General features: G+C 37.1%; 1 protein-coding gene and 1 long non-coding RNA gene across 3 annotated transcripts; both read left to right on the top strand.

Moving 5' to 3' along the window:
* Window positions 1–1,985: 1,985 nt before the first annotated feature.
* On the top strand, window positions 1,986–19,522 carry LOC106086816 (immunoglobulin A1 protease autotransporter). 2 transcript variants are annotated; one of them, XM_013251628.2, is made up of 5 exons: window positions 1,986–2,995; window positions 3,188–3,223; window positions 17,223–18,392; window positions 18,448–18,832; window positions 18,955–19,522. In XM_013251628.2, the coding sequence occupies exons 1-5, from the start codon at window positions 2,795–2,797 to the stop codon at window positions 19,209–19,211; spliced, it is 2,049 nt and encodes a 682-aa protein (XP_013107082.2). In that variant the 5' UTR covers window positions 1,986–2,794; the 3' UTR covers window positions 19,212–19,522. The 2 variants fall into 2 exon arrangements, with proteins under 2 accessions (XP_013107082.2, XP_013107084.2); XM_013251630.2 differs by lacking the exon at window positions 1,986–2,995 and adding an exon at window positions 3,036–3,096.
* LOC131997223 (uncharacterized) lies at window positions 3,224–4,007 on the top strand. The gene is made up of 2 exons (XR_009398125.1): window positions 3,224–3,294; window positions 3,378–4,007. It is a non-coding gene; the product is annotated as an uncharacterized LOC131997223 (long non-coding RNA).
* Window positions 19,523–19,961: the final 439 nt, after the last annotated feature.

The following is a 19,961-nucleotide window of genomic DNA, read 5'->3' as shown; positions in this document are numbered from 1 at the left end:
TACGGACACTGTGTTTTCATTTTAGATATCTGTATCCGTTCACAATTGGCAGACTAATTTGCACTCATTTTTTCCAATCCCACTGTACGTAACTTTAAACTGCCCAGCCAGACCCACTAAATACCATGGCAGCATCTTCCCCCCTTAACAAATTCAAAGGAACGGTGTTGGTTTCATCGTAGCTCTTTGATGAGGATGATTCCATCAAAACACTTAAGATACCGATCATTGCACTGTTCTTGGTGTCTAGAAGGCTACAAAGTTTTAATTTTTCAAAATTTTCCAAATAATTACACAATTTTGCACTTACCTTCTAATATAGAACGACCTGACTTGAGGTAAAAATATAACTTCATTTGGCGAGTTTCCGTACCTGAACACTAGCTGCTGCCTTGAATCTTCATTAAAAGTAAATAAAAATGAAACAAATTTAATAATTAACACAAACAATATCTTTATTCTTTACTTACCTCTGCCTCTTTGATCCATTTTGGTGTTTTGTATTTGTATTTTCATGTAACGGCTGCTTTTCATAAAACAGCTGACCTTTACAAAGCATCTGTTCAAAGTTGCAAATTTCTGTTGGCAAAAAAAGTCTCAGTAGAAATTTGCAGGTTCTCTATTTTTGAACTGCCAACATTTGCTCTCACTCGCGCTCTCTTCTGCTGGCAAATAAAGTACGCGAACGACTTCCAGTGTAAATTTGCACAAATCTTTGAGTTCCCGAACACAGCTAAAGTTAGTGGGACAGGCAGCAAATATCAAGATATATTCATTTACAGGTAGTGGCAGTTGTCCAACAACAAAATATTGAGTCCACTATCTGTCAAAATCAGTGATTAGTGCAACTTTGGTTTTGTGTAACTAGTTCGCGCCATTTTTCGTTGTTTGTGTGTGGTATGGTTCTTAACTATAATACACACACACAACCAAAACTCGTTGACAGATAGTGCACTTCGCGAGGAAAAATAGTACTCAGCTGTTTACGGTACACTTCCTTTTTGATTTGTTTTCCATGACTGATGGTCATGTGCACATATAATGAGGCTTTATGGCCCTTTTACAGCTTTTACCGAAAACTATACATCGATTTTTTTTTTTGATTTTATTAAATTTTTCATACTTTACTTCTCATTTTATAACTTTATTGGGCACAGTACCTATTTTTCAATATCTGTCAATTAATGATTACACATTTCTTTGTAAACGGCAATCGATAGACGCCATTCATCGAAAAAATGGAATGATTTTGGCTATGTGTACATGTAACGCATACACCTTTTTTTTCACCAATACTATTACAATGACCATGCATTATTTATAAACTAGTAATAAATATTGATAGTATAGATACTATCGTTAATTTCCTATCACCTATGTTTCAAACGAAAATGGGAATTAAAAATCAGGAGATTATTTTATATAGAAGCAATATCAATGCACAGACCAAATAAAACCAAGATTTATAAAGTCAGTTGGAAGTCATGAGAGAAATCATTGTACATAATGTTAGCCTTATCGGATGCATATTGCGCTCTCTATAAGCGCAATGTATATTAAAGGATGCATTCAGTGTCGGATTGCTTATTTTTGTTTTATTTAGCAAAATATTGTAATTTTGCGATAGTATCCATCGGGAAAATATCAATCTATATATTAGATGTGCCATGTAAACTCCGCATAACATGCACATCATTATGCGTGGTCATTGTAATAGTATTGGTTAAAATAAGGTGTATGCGTCACAAGTGCACATAACCATTATTTCCACCAGCTCTACCACAATGACCACGCATCATGATGTGACATGTAAACTTTGCACAACAAACTCTTTGTGAGATGTGTAATCGATTTTTGATAAATCATCTGACAGTTCTGATTATTAGCAGTACTTTTTGCAAACAATGCTGCCAGGTTCTTGACGTTTATGTGTGTGTGTGTTTCTTCGCATTTATGACGCTCGAGTAAGTTTTCAGTGTTTTTCACTAATTAAAAGTGGATGGGTATGGTAAAAAAATCAATCAATTTAATTGAGGTAAACTGCATAAATAATAGTTAAAGCTAAAAAAAGAGGATCTGTTCATTGTTATCAAGTGACATCTATGTACCTCGGTGGGGGGAAATTTCATCCAGCATCAGCTGTCGACATATTAAACAACGATATCGTTAAACGTTGAAGCACAGCAAGATTTGAAATTGTTCAGAGTTCAATTTAAATATATGGTGTTATGATTATTACGAATTAATATGCACATTAGATAAAAATATTATAAATTAGTTTATGTCATATAGAAATGTTATTTTCTTAATGCCTATGAACATTTTAATTGAAAATTGTGGATTTTTGAATGTTGTTTGAAGTAGCAACAAAGGCGCGTACGCGAACTGTCAGATGTGAATGAATGAATGATTTATGTGGTGAGAGTGAGCAAGATACAGAGAGACGTTGTACGTCGATACTGCAGCAGAGAGAGATTCAGGGAATGTAGTTCGTTTAAAAAGTAAAGAAGCGAACAGAACATTTGGGGGTCTTGTTGACTCCATCATTCGATAAAAAATTGTGGAGCATTGAACAACGTTTTTTAATTTTTCAAAGTTTTCTAAGACACGGAATTTTTGATCACAAAGGGATGCAAACACGTTTCGAAAAGAGCAATTGAGTAGGAAGTGCTTAATGGTTTTGGAAAACACCAAAGCAACGGCACCAGCACCACAGTACAGAGACAATTTATTTTTAAATAAAAACTGATAACACACGAACAAATACGAAGTCGTCGACAATAAATTAGCAATCATGTCCGCGGCTCCACTTGTGGCCAATAATGGTTCCAGCAGCAATGCGGCGTCGTCCACGATGGGAGTACCTTCAAGGGACATGACTGGTTCGAGTCTATTCCAATATTATATGGAAAGTTTTTTTAAAATTCCAAGAGAGATTAAGAATGATATAATCTATTGTCAACGAGCACTGAAGGCTCACATCAAGGTTCATCAGGTAAGTGGTGGCAGTGGGAAATGCAAAATGGCAAAAATATTTGCGTACGACAGTGCGCTGTCGGGTGAATTTCTTCATTTTAATTTTATCAAGAAATGCATGTTAGTATATTGATTTTTGAGAAAAAAAATACTAATTAATACTTTGTCTTTTTTTCTTCTTGCGTTTCATCGTCATCATTAACCTTTTTAGATGGTCTTGGAAGTATTTCAGCAACAGCCCGATGCAGTGAGTATGACAATAATAAGTACTGGTTTATTTTGTTACAATGCATATGAACTTATGCATTCACAATATATGTAAGGCAGAGTGTGGGTTTTTAGTTAAACATTTATTTATGAAATATTCTCGTTTCTCGGTTCCATCTCCTGCAATCTGCCAGCTTTGCTTTGTTAACAAGCTTAACTTCTACGATACACGTTTTTTGAGTTTCTGCTGTTGGTAGGAGGTTTCATATATGATGTGCTTTGCTTGAGAACTATTTCGAGACTTTCACTTTTACTATTATTTAATATATTGGAGAAATTTGTGGCAATTCTAAATGCAGAAGGGTCTGTTAACAAACAAATAAAATGATTGTCATGTCCACATTTACTAATGTAACGTTCAAAGGTTTACACATCTGAAAAAAGAAAACAACAGAGTTGGCATACGCGTAAAGTTATTTTGGTTGGACTCATTGTATCTAAAAGTTATTGGAGGAGGTGGACTTGGATTGTGAAAATACATATAAAAATAGAAAATAGATTAAAACAAAGTTATGAGATATTCGAGGTTTCTTGGAAATATTGCAAATGTACACACGTACATACACACGAACAGCCGCACCAACCCACAGTAAAAATAGTATGTGGTTATGTCTTATGTATGACGTTTACATTCTTGCCCACTTAGCCACTGCAGATAACTTTCTTTAATAGTCAAGAGGAAATGGATATACATATATTTTTGTGTTATGTTTATATGTTTCAAAGATGCGATGGGAAAATAAAAAAAATCATTTGACCCCTTATTATTGTCATTTATCGAGTCAAGATAAAATTAGTCATAATGCAATGAACATTCTAAAGAACTCTTAATGAGAGAAAAATTAATTAATACAAAGGAAAATACATAATGGCAAATTAATTAATTGTTAAGGACATACCGCACGTCCTTAACAATTAATTAATTTGCCATTATGTATTTTCCTTTGTATTAATTAATTTTTCTTTAATTAGGACAAAGGCATTACCCCATTGGGGTTATGCATCTTAATGTTCATATCAAACTGCATTTTTCTTATATAAATATGCAAATATTTGACTCAAAAGGGGGATCTTCGAAGTTTAAGAACAAGCTTTGATCTAAATCCCACTTTTCTTTTTTAAAAAACTTGAAGCAATTTTTATGTTTTAATTTGACAAGCCCTTATACAAGCAACCTGCCTGAACACACAAACAAACTTTTATTTCCACTCTTAACAAACAGCTGATTTTGATGGAGAAATAGAGGCATATTTAAACACAAGGTGCATTTGCAACGATTGTCTTGTGTATTACAATAATTATAAAAAAAAAAGAAAAGTTATATGAAGGCTGTAATCGGGCAAATTAGACATCGTCGGGTTATTCGGTGACAGATTCCAATATTTTTAAGGGCAAACTAATGTAACAAAAGATTTGACTTGTTGAAAAACTGGAAAGCGCAATGGTAACATTTTGCATTGTTGTCATTGTAGCAGTTTGTTGTGTTCTATCTTTTGTCTGCTTGATTTTGTCCCGATCAAGGAACTATGCGACTAAGTTGGGGTGCGTCCAGAGAGATCTGGGTCTGAGTCGAGTCTGGGTCTGGCTGGGCTTCAATGCTTGCTCTGTAGGGAGAAGTCAATTTCTTCAGATGAAACGGGAGACCCGCTTGATATGCCGCCTAATCTAGAGGTTCTCTTTTGTAGCGCTGAACCTCACGTACTAGATCATGTAGATCTACCTTAAGGCTTCTGGGCGGTGGATGATGATCTGGATGGTCTCAGCGACAACAGCCCAAAAGGTATTGCTTAGACAGCATGTAGTTATGTCTTCGCACTGGTAGGATCTTTTCCTTCTGGTGGAGGTGGTCGGAACTGGCGAGACCACACTGGCGCTGTGGCCAATTGCTTTGTAATGGCGTGGTCAATAATGTTGCTTTGTCAGCGCCGCAAGTGCTGCTGGCACGTGACTAGAGGACCTTGTTTCTACTTTTGACTTTATCGGAAATTGCTGTGGCATTTGGGGAGAATGTGTATGAGCTGTCAAATGTGACACCAAGTATTTTGGGACACTTGATGATCGGAATCATTTCTTCATCGACCATCACTTTCAGCTCATCAGAACGCAACACGTAGCCACAGTGTACGTGTACGTGTTGCGTTGTGATTAAACTAAGTATGATCCGAATTAGCCCATAACTTGATATACGACCGAATGGCACAATTCTTAGCCAAATTAAATAAGATTTGGCATATAGTTGTGGTTGCTACAGTGCGTTGTGTCTTCCACCTGGAACTGCTTGCTGAATTCTGTACAATATCCAGATGTGGAAACTCTGCCACTAGGCCCGGTGTATGGTGTATGGTAGTGAGTCGACTAGAATTGGCTGGGAAGATGAACAATGACGTATGTCGTATGCAAGGAGAACACACATCTAGCACTCTGGCAAAAGTCCTAGCTTAGTAGGAGTTCAGGGTGCTGTATAAACGTTGATCAAGAACTACTTCGAGTTGCCGAAGGTGGATAATTTCATTAGGTCTTCAAGAACGGCATTCACATGGTAGTTGTCCGCCGCTTTCGCATCCTCGTTTGATATAGAGAAGCTATTTTGTACCGCTCAACCTCTTGCTTAAGATCATAAAGATACGTGACTTCTCTACTCAATAGAGACTGCTTATACATGGGAAGCACTTTTCCTCCTGAAAGAGGTGGTCATCATGCAATCTAAGGAGATAGGTTCGTAACAAAGCATTCTGGCAGGTCTGAAGTCTATTCGAATGCGTATCGCTCATCTACGAGCCCACACAGACATTGCATATTTTACTACTGACCTCTTTATCAGCTTATAGTATTCGTTATTGTGCCCAACAAACTTATTCACCAACTTTTGATTTTAATGCTGTAGGAACTGCAGGGCACAGTTATTTATTATACCCACCACCGAAGGATGGGGGTATATTCATTTTGTCATTCCGTTTGCAACACATCGAAATATCCATTTCCCACCCTATAAAGTATATATATTCTTGATCAGCGTAAAAATCTAAGACGATATAGACATGTCCGTCCGTCTGTCTGTTGAAATCACGCTACAGTCTTTAAAAATAGAGATATTGAGCTGAAATTTTGCACAGATTCTTTTTTTGTCCATAAGCAGGTTAAGTTCGAAGATGGGCCATATCGGACTATATCTTGATATAGCCCCCTTATAGACTGATCCGCCGATTTAGGGTCTTAGGCCCATAAAAGCCACATTTATTATCCGATTTTGTTGAAATTTTGTGGCAGTGAGTTGTGTTAGGCCCTTCGACATCCTTCGTCAATTTGGCTCAGATCGGTACAGATTTGGAGATAGCAGCCATATAGACCGATCCTCCAATTTAGGGTTTGAGGCCCATAAAAGCCACATTTATTATCCGATTTCGCTGAAATTTGGGACAGTGAGTTGTCTTAGGGCCCTTCGACTTCCTTCGTGAAATTGGTCCAGATCGGCCCAGATTTGGATATAGCTGCCATATAGACCGATCCTCCGGTTAAGGGTCTTAGGCCCACAAAAGCCACATTTATTATCCGATTTTGATGAAATTCGGGACAATGAAATGTGTTAGGCCCATCGACATCCTTCGTTAATTTGGCTCAAATCGGTCCAGAATTGGGTATAGCTGCCATATAGATCGATCCTCCGATTCATGGTGTAAGGCCCATAAAGGCCACATTCATTATCCGATTTTGCTGAAATTTGGGACAGTGAGTTGTGTTAGGCCCTTTGACATATTTCTTTAATTTGGTCCAGATCGGTTCAGATTTAGATACAGCTGCCATATAGACCGATTTCTTGATTTAAAGTAATATAATCCGATTTCACTGAAATTTGACACAATGACTTATGTTCGGCTTTTCGACATCGTGTCGTATATAGTTCAGATCGGTATGAGGTATATGAGTATAAGGTATGAAATTTGCACCGAATTTTGATGAAAAGTGGTTTACATATATACCCGAGGTGGTGGGTATCCAAAGTTCGGCCCGGCCGAACTTAACGCCTTTTTACTTGTTTTTGATTTCGATAGAATTTTTTATGTAATGCCCGATCTTTTATGGAGGACTAGCGTACGCATGTTTTGATTGTTTTATAGGTGTCAATATGATTTGACTCAGCACTGTATTTTATACATAATTAACAAATAATCTTGACATATTATACAAGAATCGTCAACCTAACGATTGCTGTACCAAGAAAGGCCATTGGCACCTACTGAGATGTCCCCAAAGCAGTACTATACAAAATATGTTACATTTTATGTGCATCAGAAGCCGCTTAAAAATTTTAAAGTTGTCTCAATACCAATATAGTATGTATACGTGTTGTTAATTTATTTGTTTTTGCTTGTATGAACACATTTGTTTATAAAGGGCGATTTTTTAGCTAATATCTTTTTTGATAACACTGGTTCAAACAGTTCACGCAAGTTTCGTTGTTATTGTTGTAGCCAAATATCTATATGTGGAGGTGGCGATCCTCTAGCTCCTATAGGCGAGCAAGCTCGCTCCTGTCCAAAGGACCGATTGTCGCTGGAATAAGGCGGCCATTGGTTATTTAAAGGCGCCAATAGCTCGCCTTGTCATATCGAGCATCATAGGCACTCAGTATTTATGCAAAAGCCGGTGCCGCTCGGCCCCTCACTGAGACTCTTCACTCGATACCGCTGATTGTCCGCGACTGCAATTGCAGCTACTCCGTATAAAACATTCCACTATCCGCATCCTGTGGACGCCCCCGGTAACTCGTAGATAAGCTTCTCGTGACAACAATGAATACCACACTGATCTGAGCTTAAAGTTCCACTGTCAAACATCTTTAGTTTGGTCTATAATTTAACCATGAATCTTCTTACAAACGAACAACGCTTGCACAAAATTGAATTTTGTTATCAAAATGCGTGTTCTCTTAAGAAAGTTCATCGCGCGCTTCATTGTGTTTAGAGACGAAGCTTATTTTTAGGTCAATGGGTACGTAAATAAGTAGAGTGAATGGAGCGAAGATCAGCCAGAAGCATTGCAAGAGCCACAAATGCATCCAGAAAAAGTCACAGTTTGGTGCGGTTCATGGGCTGGTGACATCATTGGACTGTTATTCTTCAAAGATGATGCGAATCGTAAGGTAACTGTGAATGGGAAGCGCTATCGTGAGATGTAATCCAAGTTTTTTTGCCCAAAATGCAAGAGCTCGACTTGCATGACATGTGGTTTCAACAAGACGGTGCTACATGCCACACAGCACGCGTAACAACGGACTTATTGAGAGGCGAGTTCGATGACCAATTTATTTCAGGTTCGGGACTGATCTAGTGGCCGCCTAGATCGTGCGATTTAACGCCTTTAGACTATTATTTGTGGGGCTATGTTAAAGCTTTTGTCTATACAGACAAGCCCGCTGCAATTGATGCATTGAAAGAGAACATGTTGGAAAGAGTATGCCCAAATTGGTCTGAGCGGATGTACCATTTAAGGCGCCGTCACGGTCAACATTGGCATGAAACAATTTTCAAACATCAAATTATATTTACCGTACTACGGATTCAAAAAAAGATTTCAAGCATTTTTCTGAATTTGATGTTTCTTCTGAAAAATTTTCCTATAGCTCTTAAAAAATCATCCTTTCTGATTCCTCAAATGTTTTTGCTATTCATATTCTGGATATTGCTATTCAACTTCTCGATATGCAGAGATAGGCAACACCATTGTGGGTGCATTGAGCATAATTATGACTTTCCTCTTTTCAACATGTGCAGTATCGGTACAAACAATTTTCACATGAAATTTAATTTTATTAGTTAAATAACATTTATTTATTTGAAATATATTGCAGAAATGAAATAATGTATCTTCTATAAAAACAATTTTGTTTTCCTGTCAACTCAGAATAATATTTTCATATGATCAGTCAGCATATGCTCTAAACCTTTTTATTTTGGGGTAAATTAGTTGTTGTTGTTGCAGCAGTGTGTAGTACACTGAAAATTAGAACTTAACTCTAAATTGAATGTCATCGCAGCTTTATCAATCATATTTTGATTTTGACCACATTCGGCACTAAGTTGATGAGTCCCAAAAACTCATTGCTCCAAATTCAATCCAGAAATCGTGTAATTGGTAATAAAAAAAATATTCTGAACAAACGACCTGTCTGTTCCAAATTTCACCGAAATCGGGTAATAGGTTCGCTTTTTATGCTTCAAGGTTTAAAAACGTCTAACATTAAGATACCACACTAAATCATGATAAAGGGACCACACGATACACGTCAGCTGTTTAACTGCCCAGCAGACCTACTCGACTCAGACCCAGATTCCTGTGGACGCACCCCATCTTCGTTGCAGATCTTGACACTTAACAGAATCAACAAGGCGAAAGATAGAACACAACAAACTGCTACAACAACAACAACATGAAAAGGCGTCCCAAAATTATTATGTAGCTTCCGTCATAATTTATGGCCTTTAAAGTATACCAAAGGTGAAGTTTGGAGAGGTCGTATATATTTTCACCATCCAAGAAACAGGATGGTGAAAATATATGGAAACTACTTTAAAGGTCATATTGATTTTGGGGGACCTTAACGTTAGAATACTCAAAGAATTGATCACCATTTGCATAAAAAAGTAATGGAAAAGCTTTGAAAGCATTTGCGGATCACTACATGGCAGCTTCATTCGTTTTTGTGCTTTCGACAGATAGAAAATGGAACATATCTGGTATAACTATGTTATATCTAGGGTTTTTATCAATATTTCAAGGCCTTGCCAACATAGAGAGTCAGTTACGAACCAATTATATTTGACTAATTTTGCTTTATTTTTTTTTGTTGTAGTTTTAAATCCCTACCAAATACCACAATATTCTTATGAAAAATGTTCATATCTTTCTGTGTGGCTATGTACCCACTCTGTATGTTCTATACCAACATAAATCGAACAAGCATTTTATGCACATACATATGTACATACACAGTTAACAATAGTATAGTTAACAAAATATCGCAGCTATCAAAAATAAAATCCAAATAAAATATGTAATTTCGTTTCTCCCATACAATATTATAAACATGCATAATATTCATTCGAATGAATGCAATGAAATATATTTTATTTGTTGGTATGGCTGTACATATGCATGTCGGTGCATAGATATATTTGCACGCATGTATGCATGATTGTGTTCAATGACCAACATTTTTAGGTTAGTTTTAGTTGAAGAAGCGGTCGTTACAGGTTGATGAGTTATTGATGATTGCCAGAAACACCTGCTGGCGGAAATGTATTTCGCAAAATTTCTTTATACTCATTGATAAACAATTTTATTTTGTGTTTCTCAATTTTATTTGTTTGCCATTGTTTCGACGTTCAATCTTTTTATGTGCAACTTAGTTACCTATAATGGTGTTTGTGCGTATAAACAAGTACATAAGTTGTAGTTTTCTTATTAAAGCGTACATTAATAAGCATGTTACATTGTTGTTGTTGGTTTTTCCTTACATTTTTTGAAGTTTTTAATTTTTTATAAAAAGGTATAAATCTAATATTTACATATTGCTATAAACAAAAACCTCTTTGTTTCTATTTTTATTGTATCATTTTGTCTGGGTATGCGTAAATTGATTATTTTTTTTCCTTTTGCATATTTATATATTTATATTACATAAAGACACAATTAGGTATATGTACATATATATATGTGTGTGTGTGTTTTATATATCTTTATATCAATTTATTCTAAATTATGTCTCATAATTTTCATTAACACCCGTGCAGAGTTGCAAATCTCAAACGGTTGAGTTGTATTGTGAACGTTTCTTCTCTAGTGACAGTTTCCTTAGGGGGTCTTTACATCATGGGTTTCATGTGCACCACAACCAGTTGTTTTTAATGGCTTTCTGCGGATCACATCTCGTGTAGTGAAGTTTAACATATATATTGTACTAAAAACTGTCACCAGTGAAGGTATGGATAACAGCTGATTTTATACCCATCACCATAGAATGGGGTTATACTAATCTAGTCGTTCCCTTTGTAACACCTCAAAATATTCGTCTAAAACCCCATTAAATAGATATATTCTTGATCGTCTCGACGTTCTGAGTTGATCTAGCCATTTCCGTTCGTCCTTTTGTCGAAATCATGATAGCGGTCGACCGCGTAAAGCTAGCCGCTTGAAACTTTGCACAGATAATTACTATAAATGTAGGTCGTCTAAAACCCCATTAAATAGATATATTCTTGATCGTCTCGACGTTCTGAGTTGATCTAGCCATTTCCGTCCGTCCTTTTGTCGAAATCATTATAGCGGGCAATATCGGTCCAGATTTAGATATAGCTCCCATATAAATCGATCTCCCGATTTGACTTCTTGAGCCCCTGCAGTCCGTATTTCCTTTTCTGATTTGGCTGAAATTTTGCGTGTGATGTTCTGTTACGACTTCCAATAACTGTGCCATATAAGATCAAAATCAGTCTATAACCTGATATCGCTGCCAAATAAACCGGTCTTTCGATTATCCTTGTTCGGTTCGTAGAATCTTTAATTTTTGCTCCTTGTTAGGCTGAAGTTTGGTATATAGAATAAAATTATGCCTTTCAAATAAATTTGTTTTGTATAAATTCTTAGCAGAATCCATGGTGGTGGGTTCCCAAGATTCAGCCCGTCCGGCCAGTTTATGAACCAAGGCGCTTTGCATAGTACGTGTTAACCGAACCCATTAATGGAATATTAATACTGAAGCGGTGATGTAAAACCATTAAAAGAATATACATTTTCCGTTTGAGCTTTCAATTTATGATCAAGGCTGTACGCGGGCAAAGGGAAAACAAAGAGTATACACCTACAGAGTAAGCAAATTCGTGTGGCTTCGTTCGATTGACGCATTTGTATACCCTCCACCCAGGATGCACTAATAAGGTGAGGTCAAGCGAACAGCTGAGTAATTTTTTTTTATTTTTGTTCTGATTTTGCAGTAAATCTAAATGTCAAAGGCTTGATAACACAGCTGTGATACAATATTTTTCTAAAATCTTAAAAATATGTTCTTTTTGATATATTCCACACATAAGCAACAAAACAGTGTTATAATGATTTCTAAATGATTATGAATGATTTCTAAAACTACTTTTCAATTTACGGCATTTGCCACTGAAGGTAAAGGGTGATTTTTTTGAGGTTAGGATTTTCATGCATTAGTATTTGACAGATCACGTGGGATTTCAGACATGGTGTCAAAGAGAAAGATGCTCAGTATGCTTTGACATTTCATCATGAATAGACTTACTAACGAGCAACGCTTGCAAATCATTGAATTTTATTACCAAAATCAGTGTTCGGTTCGAAATGTGTTCATTCACCGTTCAGCGATGAGGCTCATTTCTGGTTGAATGGCTACGTAAATAAGCAAAATTGCCGCATTTGGAGTGAAGAGCAACCATAAGCCGTTCAAGAACTGCCCATGCATCCCGAAAAATGCACTGTTTGGTGTGGTTTGTACGCTGGTGGAATCATTGGACCGTATTTTTTCAAAGATGCTGTTGGACGCAACGTTACGGTGAATGAACACATTTCGAACCGAACACTGATTTTGGTAATAAAATTCAATGATTTGCAAGCGTTGCTCGTTAGTAAGTCTATTCATGATGAAATGTCAAAGCATACTGAGCATCTTTCTCTTTGACACCATGTCTGAAATCCCACGTGATCTGTCAAATACTAATGCATGAAAATCCTAATCTCAAAAAAATCACCCTTTAGTTTCGTTGGTTGTATATTCCTGATCGTCATGACATTTTAAGCCGATCTAGCTATGTCCGCCCGTCCGTCTGCCGAAAGCACGCTAACTTTCGAAGGAATAATCTAGGCTCCTGAAATTTTGCATAAGTACTTCTTATTAATGCAGGTCGGTTGGGATTGTAAATGGGCCAAGTCGGTTCACGTTTAGACATAGCTCCCATATTAACCGATCTCCCGAATATACTTCTTATCCGATTTGGCTGAATTTTTGCACGATGAGTTTTCCTATGACCTCCAATCGATGCACCAAATATGCTTCCAATCGGTCCTAAACCTGATATAGCTCCCATATTAACCGATCTCCCGAATATACTTCTTAAGCCGCTAGAGGCCGCAACTATTATCTGATTTGGCTGAAATTTTGCACGTTGACTTTTCCTATGACATCCAAGAAATGTACCAAGTTTGGCCCCAATCGGTTCTTAACGTGATATAGCTTTCATATAAACCGATCTCCCAAATATACTTCTTGAGGCCCTAGGGGACGCGATTCTTATCCTAGCATATAAAAAATTCATTTAGATTTCTTGTTCTGATCTCCTATTATCCTTTTTTAGTTTTTGCGTATAAAGAGAATACGTCCCAACTTGACAAATGCGATCCCTGATGGATGGTATATAGGATTCGACCCGGACGAACTTAGAAAGTTTTCACTTGTTGTTATTTTTACATAGCTTTTTCACATTCAAACACAGTTAAGTATTTTAGTGTACCCATCATCAATTTTCAAATTGTTAAATTTTCCATGAAACAGGGTGTATTTCTCTCAGTCCGATTACAGTTAAATCTCAATGGATGGCGTGCCGCTTAACAACACAACTTTGTCGTAGCCAGCGTAAATAAGAGGAAACCCAACGCCGGGATTTGAAACCATGCGTTTTGCGTCATAGGCGGACATGCTAAACTTTGTGTCACGGTGGTCTCCATATATGAATATTAGGGCGATGACGTTTTTTAGAACCTCATATCCCAGTGTCATTTTTGATGCGTTTTTATTTAAGATTAGATCAAATCTTATATTCAAGGTGATTCGAAAAAAAAACTCTAATCTTTGGAGGGAAGATTTTACATTTCATAGTATCTCACAAATGTTGCCAGCATTAGTAAGGACAAAACCACAGCTAAACAATATATTTAATGAATATTTAACCTGAGTTTTACCATTTATGAAATCCGCTTTCAATTCTTAATATTTGCTCATCAATTTCTACACAAAAAAGTACTCGATGTTTGGTGATTTAGTCGATCTATGGAGCTCATCGTCCATGAAGAACGGGATCCAGCACATGGTGCTGGCTACTGACTTGGGTGTGGGGTGATCTTTCTCTTCGAACTTTCTGCAGTCGAGCTTTAGTTCCTGTCATTTTGTAGGCATTCACACTTGAACTCATCTACACAGGTTGAACGCATCAAACGCATTCTGGAGTCCTTCTTTTAATTTGAGCGCAATTAACTTAATTTCTTTGGATTCATTCTTGGGACCACGGCCTCATATTCAGCGGTTTTAAGGTGTTTGGCGTCAAAGAATATGCTCCTCTTCTCCAGATAAAGGGTGCTTACCAAGTATTCGTTCACCCGAGCAGCTTCCTTGTATATAGCCTTGTGGATTCCAGACTAACATGGGGTCGGGATTTCAATGCCGTCAGCGAAAAGCTGGTGGCGGACCGTTGGTGCTTCGTGAAATGACAGATTTGATCTCGTAACAAGACATTTTGCATTGGGTTATGCTTCCTTTTTCTAATTGATGTGGACTTAAGAACTTGTCTGAACTTGAATGACACCAATCGATCTGTTGTAGAAACGATCATCCTGGGCAGAGGGGTGGTGAAGTGGCCCTTTTTATTTCAAAGTTATTGACTTATAGGATTGTATTTAGTGGGCAGAATTATGGGGCCATCGAAAGTCTCTTTGTAGAGGTGAGATGTTGTACGGAAAAAACATTTGTATATTTACCTCATGGAAACTTTGAAGATGAGGTTTCAGAACTGTTTGTTCGTTATTCTAAGATTATTGTGATGGAAAATTTTTACAACAATATTCTTTTGTGACTCAACGTCATGCTGAATTATATGAGTATTATGATTATGCATGCGTAAATCCGGACGAGGTCAAGGCAAAGGTACAGTGTTTTGATTTTACTAATATGTGGTCTACGCTGGATGTAAATAAACAATTACGATTTTTTTATGTCTGGACTTGCTCATGTTGGTGAGCTGAATGCAAGATTTTTTGGTAACCAACTTCACGACCCTAGTAGTATTGAAGATTTGTTGGCTTCAAATGATTTTGACGGTTATTTCCTTGGGCGAGTTGTTTGACGCATTTTCTTTAATAACATCCAATGCTGCTGGAGAAGATGGGTTTTTTCTATTTTTTTTTCAAATTAGCTTTTCCACATGTTGCTACTTATTTCTTGCGTTTGGTTAACTCGGTCCGTGACCTATCGCACGAACAGGTTTCAGTATTTTTGTGTGCATGGGAAAATATGTGGGATCCTTCCTGTTAAAAGTTCTTTATTTTTATCTTTTTTCAAGTAATATTGGTGGTAATTGCTCCACATATTTATTTGCTAATGAGATGCAAATTTTATTTACAGAAGAGCATAGTTCCCTGGACGTGATGCAAAATAAGATATATGATGTTTTACATGTTGTACGGGAATGGCACGGAATAAATTGAAGGTATATCATGAGAAGTCGAAGGCCATGATTTTTTTCTCATCCGGCAGTACGACTGGTAGATCAACTGGAATACTTGGGTATCGTATTAGACGACGAATTGAGTTTTGATCCTCATGTAGAGCGGGTTGTATCGCGCACGTATGGCTCTTCGCGCTGTCTTCATAATTGCGACCTGCTGCTTCCAAGGTCTATGAAGAAAAAGCTGGTTCATACCCTGATAATGCCTCATATTTTTTACTGTTTAGAAGTTTATTGTGGTACATCGGTCCGGAGTATGGATGGGGTACGTTAAGCCTTTAACAGTGCTGTACTTTATTCCGTTAATCGCTTTTCTCATGTTTCGCCTTTTGTACAAAGTTTCTTAGGCTGCTCTTTTGAGAATTATGTGAACTTGAGGTGTCTTCTATATTTTTTATAAAATTTGTAAATTTCAAAGTTCGCAGTTTCTACTTCGGTTGTTAAATGTTTCACGCTCTACACGATAAATTCATTTAAATATTTCCCAATTGTCTCAACACACGGATAAATCATTTCAAGTAAAAGTAACACACTTTTTAAATGTTCTGAAATCATTTAAAATATCTGTAAAATCATTTAAAATGTCTTTGCCCACCTACCGGAAATAGCTTCTTGAATATTTTGTTATTAACACACAGACTTGATATATATTTTTTGTAAATCCTTACGTTATATGCCTTATCTTCCTGGTGTGTTTTTAGTAGTATCCTGATGCTGGGAATGGAATTTTTTATTTTTATTTAACCGATAATAGGGGTTACTATTAAGATTAAAAAATTTGATTATTTATTCTTTGATGGAGTAGTTGTTATACATGTTGAATATTGTGTTTGTTACTCGGCCACTTGTGGCTTATAATTGCAAAAGATTATTCCAAATGATGTACCTTCACTTAATTCTTTTCTCAATACCTCATTTTGTTCATGGGTTATGTGGCTTTTCGTTAAAGTGTAAGACTCGACATATTTTATTTCCGTTTTGGAAAAAAGAAGAAAACATTTTTTCACAGTAGCGCAGAGGTTAGCATGTCCGCCTATGACACTGAACGCCTGGGTTCGAATCTTGGCGAGAACAGGAGAAAAACATTTCAGCGATGGTTATCTCCTAATGCTAGCGACATTTGGGTGGTACTATGCCTTTTGAAAAAATAGTATGGCGGCCATGTAAAAACTTCTCCTCAATGTGCGGCACGCCGTTCGGACTTAAATCTGACAGCACTTATTGATATGTGAGAAATTTGCCCTGTTCTTAGTGGAATGTTCATGGGCAAATTTGCAATTTGCAAAATATGAAACCATTATATAATTGGATGTAGCCTGACATGCACTGTGATTTCTCCTGTAACCAAGCATATACCACTTTTCCGTGCTCTCGTAGCAGTCGTTCTATACAAAAAAAGATTATTTTTTGATATCAAATGCTATTAAAGATAGCCTTCTAATTACTATTTTTTCGACATTATTTCAGGATCCTCAACAAAAGAAACGAATCATAGATGAACTGGAATCGGAAATTTATGAAATTAATGCAGAACAAAACTTTCTTTTAATGCGACTTCGACGTGTCATTGATGAGTTCTATAAAATGCTTAAAAAGAATGGCATACCAACTGATGTCAATGCGACCAATGCAATTGTCTCTAAGGAGATTGTGCCATACATCAGCGATGGAAAATTGGACATCACACCTTTCAATGTTATGTTTCGAAATACGGAAGAGAAACTTATCGAAAAGTATTTTGAAGTTCAGAAAGATGGCCAAGAGGAAAAGCCAGTAACCCCTCCACCACCACCTGCTCCAAAGACTGAACCCCGATGCATGGAAGTTATCAATTTGGATGATGATGGAAATGTTATTGAACAAAAGATAAGCAAACCTCTAAGCAGACAAAGGGCTCATAAAAGGGATCATCCAAGTGCGAGTGAAAGCGGCGAAAGTCTATTAAAAAGTGTAAACATGGGCTACAGCGGAAATTTGCCACAAAAGTCGCTTCTAAAACCAATGAATCAAAGGGTAGCCAACGAAACAGTGCCACAGGCCGAGGTGAAATTGAAAACAAATAAGAATTCTATATTGGATGATGTCTACTACAATCAGCGGAGTAAAGATGAAAAAGAAGAGAAACCAGTGGAATTGCCAGTTTCCACTAATGTTAGAATGAGCCGCCTAAACCTTAGACAAGCACTTAAAAGGGCACAGGCTGCTGTAAGAGGGCCAACAGCAGCAACAGCCACGATTACAGCATTCGCTCCGCCGCCGCCACCGCCACCTCCGGTTCATACACAGACCACAGTGGTGGCATCAAGTAATCAAAAACCAGCTATGCCCAAAGGAAGGCCTTCAAAGGCAACTTTAGCTGCAGCTGCGGCTGCTGCTGCAGCCGTAGCTTCTAGCACTCGTAAATCGCCAGATATTTCGTCTTCGTCCGAGGAAGGTACCCCTGAGAGGGGTCCAACGCCACCTCATGCGTATTGGCCGGATGAATTGGAGGAGACTCGAACTAACGCAGATGAATATGGCCAGGAAATGTTTTTGCAAATCTTTGATTTGTTCACGCCAGAAGTCCAGGCTCAGATGCAACAGAGACGTTCAAAACGCCGACGCCGTTGTGTCCAGAATAATAATTACCACTATGGGGTAGGTCAGAGTTGATTTTTTTAATGAGCCAGTTATTAAAGTTTTCTCCATTTAGTCACAGGCTGGAGCCACTGGGTCTAATGAACCTGAACCGAAGAAGAAACGCAAGGCTTTCCTTTTGTCCCCTCAAGTAAAGAAAGCTCTTCCCAGCAAGCGCAACAAAAGACGTAGTGCTGACAATGCTTCGGACATTAATTCTGTGCCACCATCTCGATCGGCTTCAAGTTCTCCTCAAGATGACAAGCGTACATGCAATGAGTGCTTCAAAGGGGGTTACAACCTAGAACAATGCGATCAATGTAAATCCAATTACCATCCTCAGTGCCATCGCGAGGAGGACGAAGTCAATAATGCCACCTCTCGGGATCCTAAAGAATTTTTAAAAGAACGGAAGCTATGTCCAGTTTGTAAAAAAAACAATGCGAAATTAATCAAAAAAGGTTTGTCTTCTTCTTCATCATCTTCCTCTTCCTCGTCGTTCTAATGTACATACATCCATAGGAACAGTTGTTAAACATTTTTTTCTTTTTTTATTTGTTACATATTCTCCTAAATCTAATAGAGGTTTTGATCAATAAAAATCTACAAAATACCGCACAAGACTTGGAATTAAAAATGGCAGAAGAAAAGACTCGTCGGGAGGTTTTACAGAAAACGGGAAAAATGTACAAGATACAGATGAATAATCTTTTTAAAATTGTAAACTCCTTGAAATCGGAAAATATTGGCACAAGCATACAAGCCTCATCATTCACCACCTCCAGCAAAGTTTCTTCATCCACCACTACTGGAAATGATCATGTTATAGAATTGGATTAGAGCAATGATTGAAAACTCCACCCTATTTGGATAGGAGTGGAGTTTTTGGTTTTTCACAACTTTCCACTTAACTATTTTTATCCCTTCTTCACCCTTTCTCTCCTCTTTTCTAATAAGTGTTGCTGTTACTTTTTGCCATGAATGAAAAATTGCGTTCTTGTTGTTTTTTCTTTGATTTTTAAAAAGCAACTACTTTTTTTGCAGTAGATGTGTATTACCAATTACCTAACACCAAATCATGTTAGTAGCGATTGCATTTAATTTTAATTTGTTATACTTAAGTTTTCCCTTCGATAATTAACAAAATGTTCAATACGGTTACTTTCCCTTTGAATAAACTTCTTTTAAAAATTATAATGCTGTGCTTTTTCATTGCTGCGGTAAAATAGCACTGTGTGTTTTAGGTTGCATACATTGAACGATAAATCCGTCAGATTTTAGTGAACTACTGATAACTCTGAGTAATTTCCTATGAAAGACATATGTAGAGATAAATAAGGTAATTACACGGGTATTTACAGTTTTGCAGATATCTTGACTAAATAAAACATATTGCGAACAAATTTTGATCAAAAAATCAGAAGACCCCCACCCACTCCTGTGTGATGTGGTCTAGATCGGATCATATTTAGATATAGGTGCCATATAGGCCGATCTCCCGATATAGGGTATTACGGCCATAAAATATTTATTTATGACCAGATTTCGATGAAATTCGGCACAGTAAGTTCTGGTAGACATCTACATCTT

This window comes from Stomoxys calcitrans, chromosome 4 (genome assembly GCF_963082655.1).
Source record: "Stomoxys calcitrans chromosome 4, idStoCalc2.1, whole genome shotgun sequence".
Classification (NCBI taxonomy): Eukaryota; Metazoa; Arthropoda; class Insecta; order Diptera; family Muscidae; genus Stomoxys; species Stomoxys calcitrans.
Note: the sequence above shows the minus strand (reverse complement) of the source record. Positions and strands in the feature narration are given on the sequence as shown.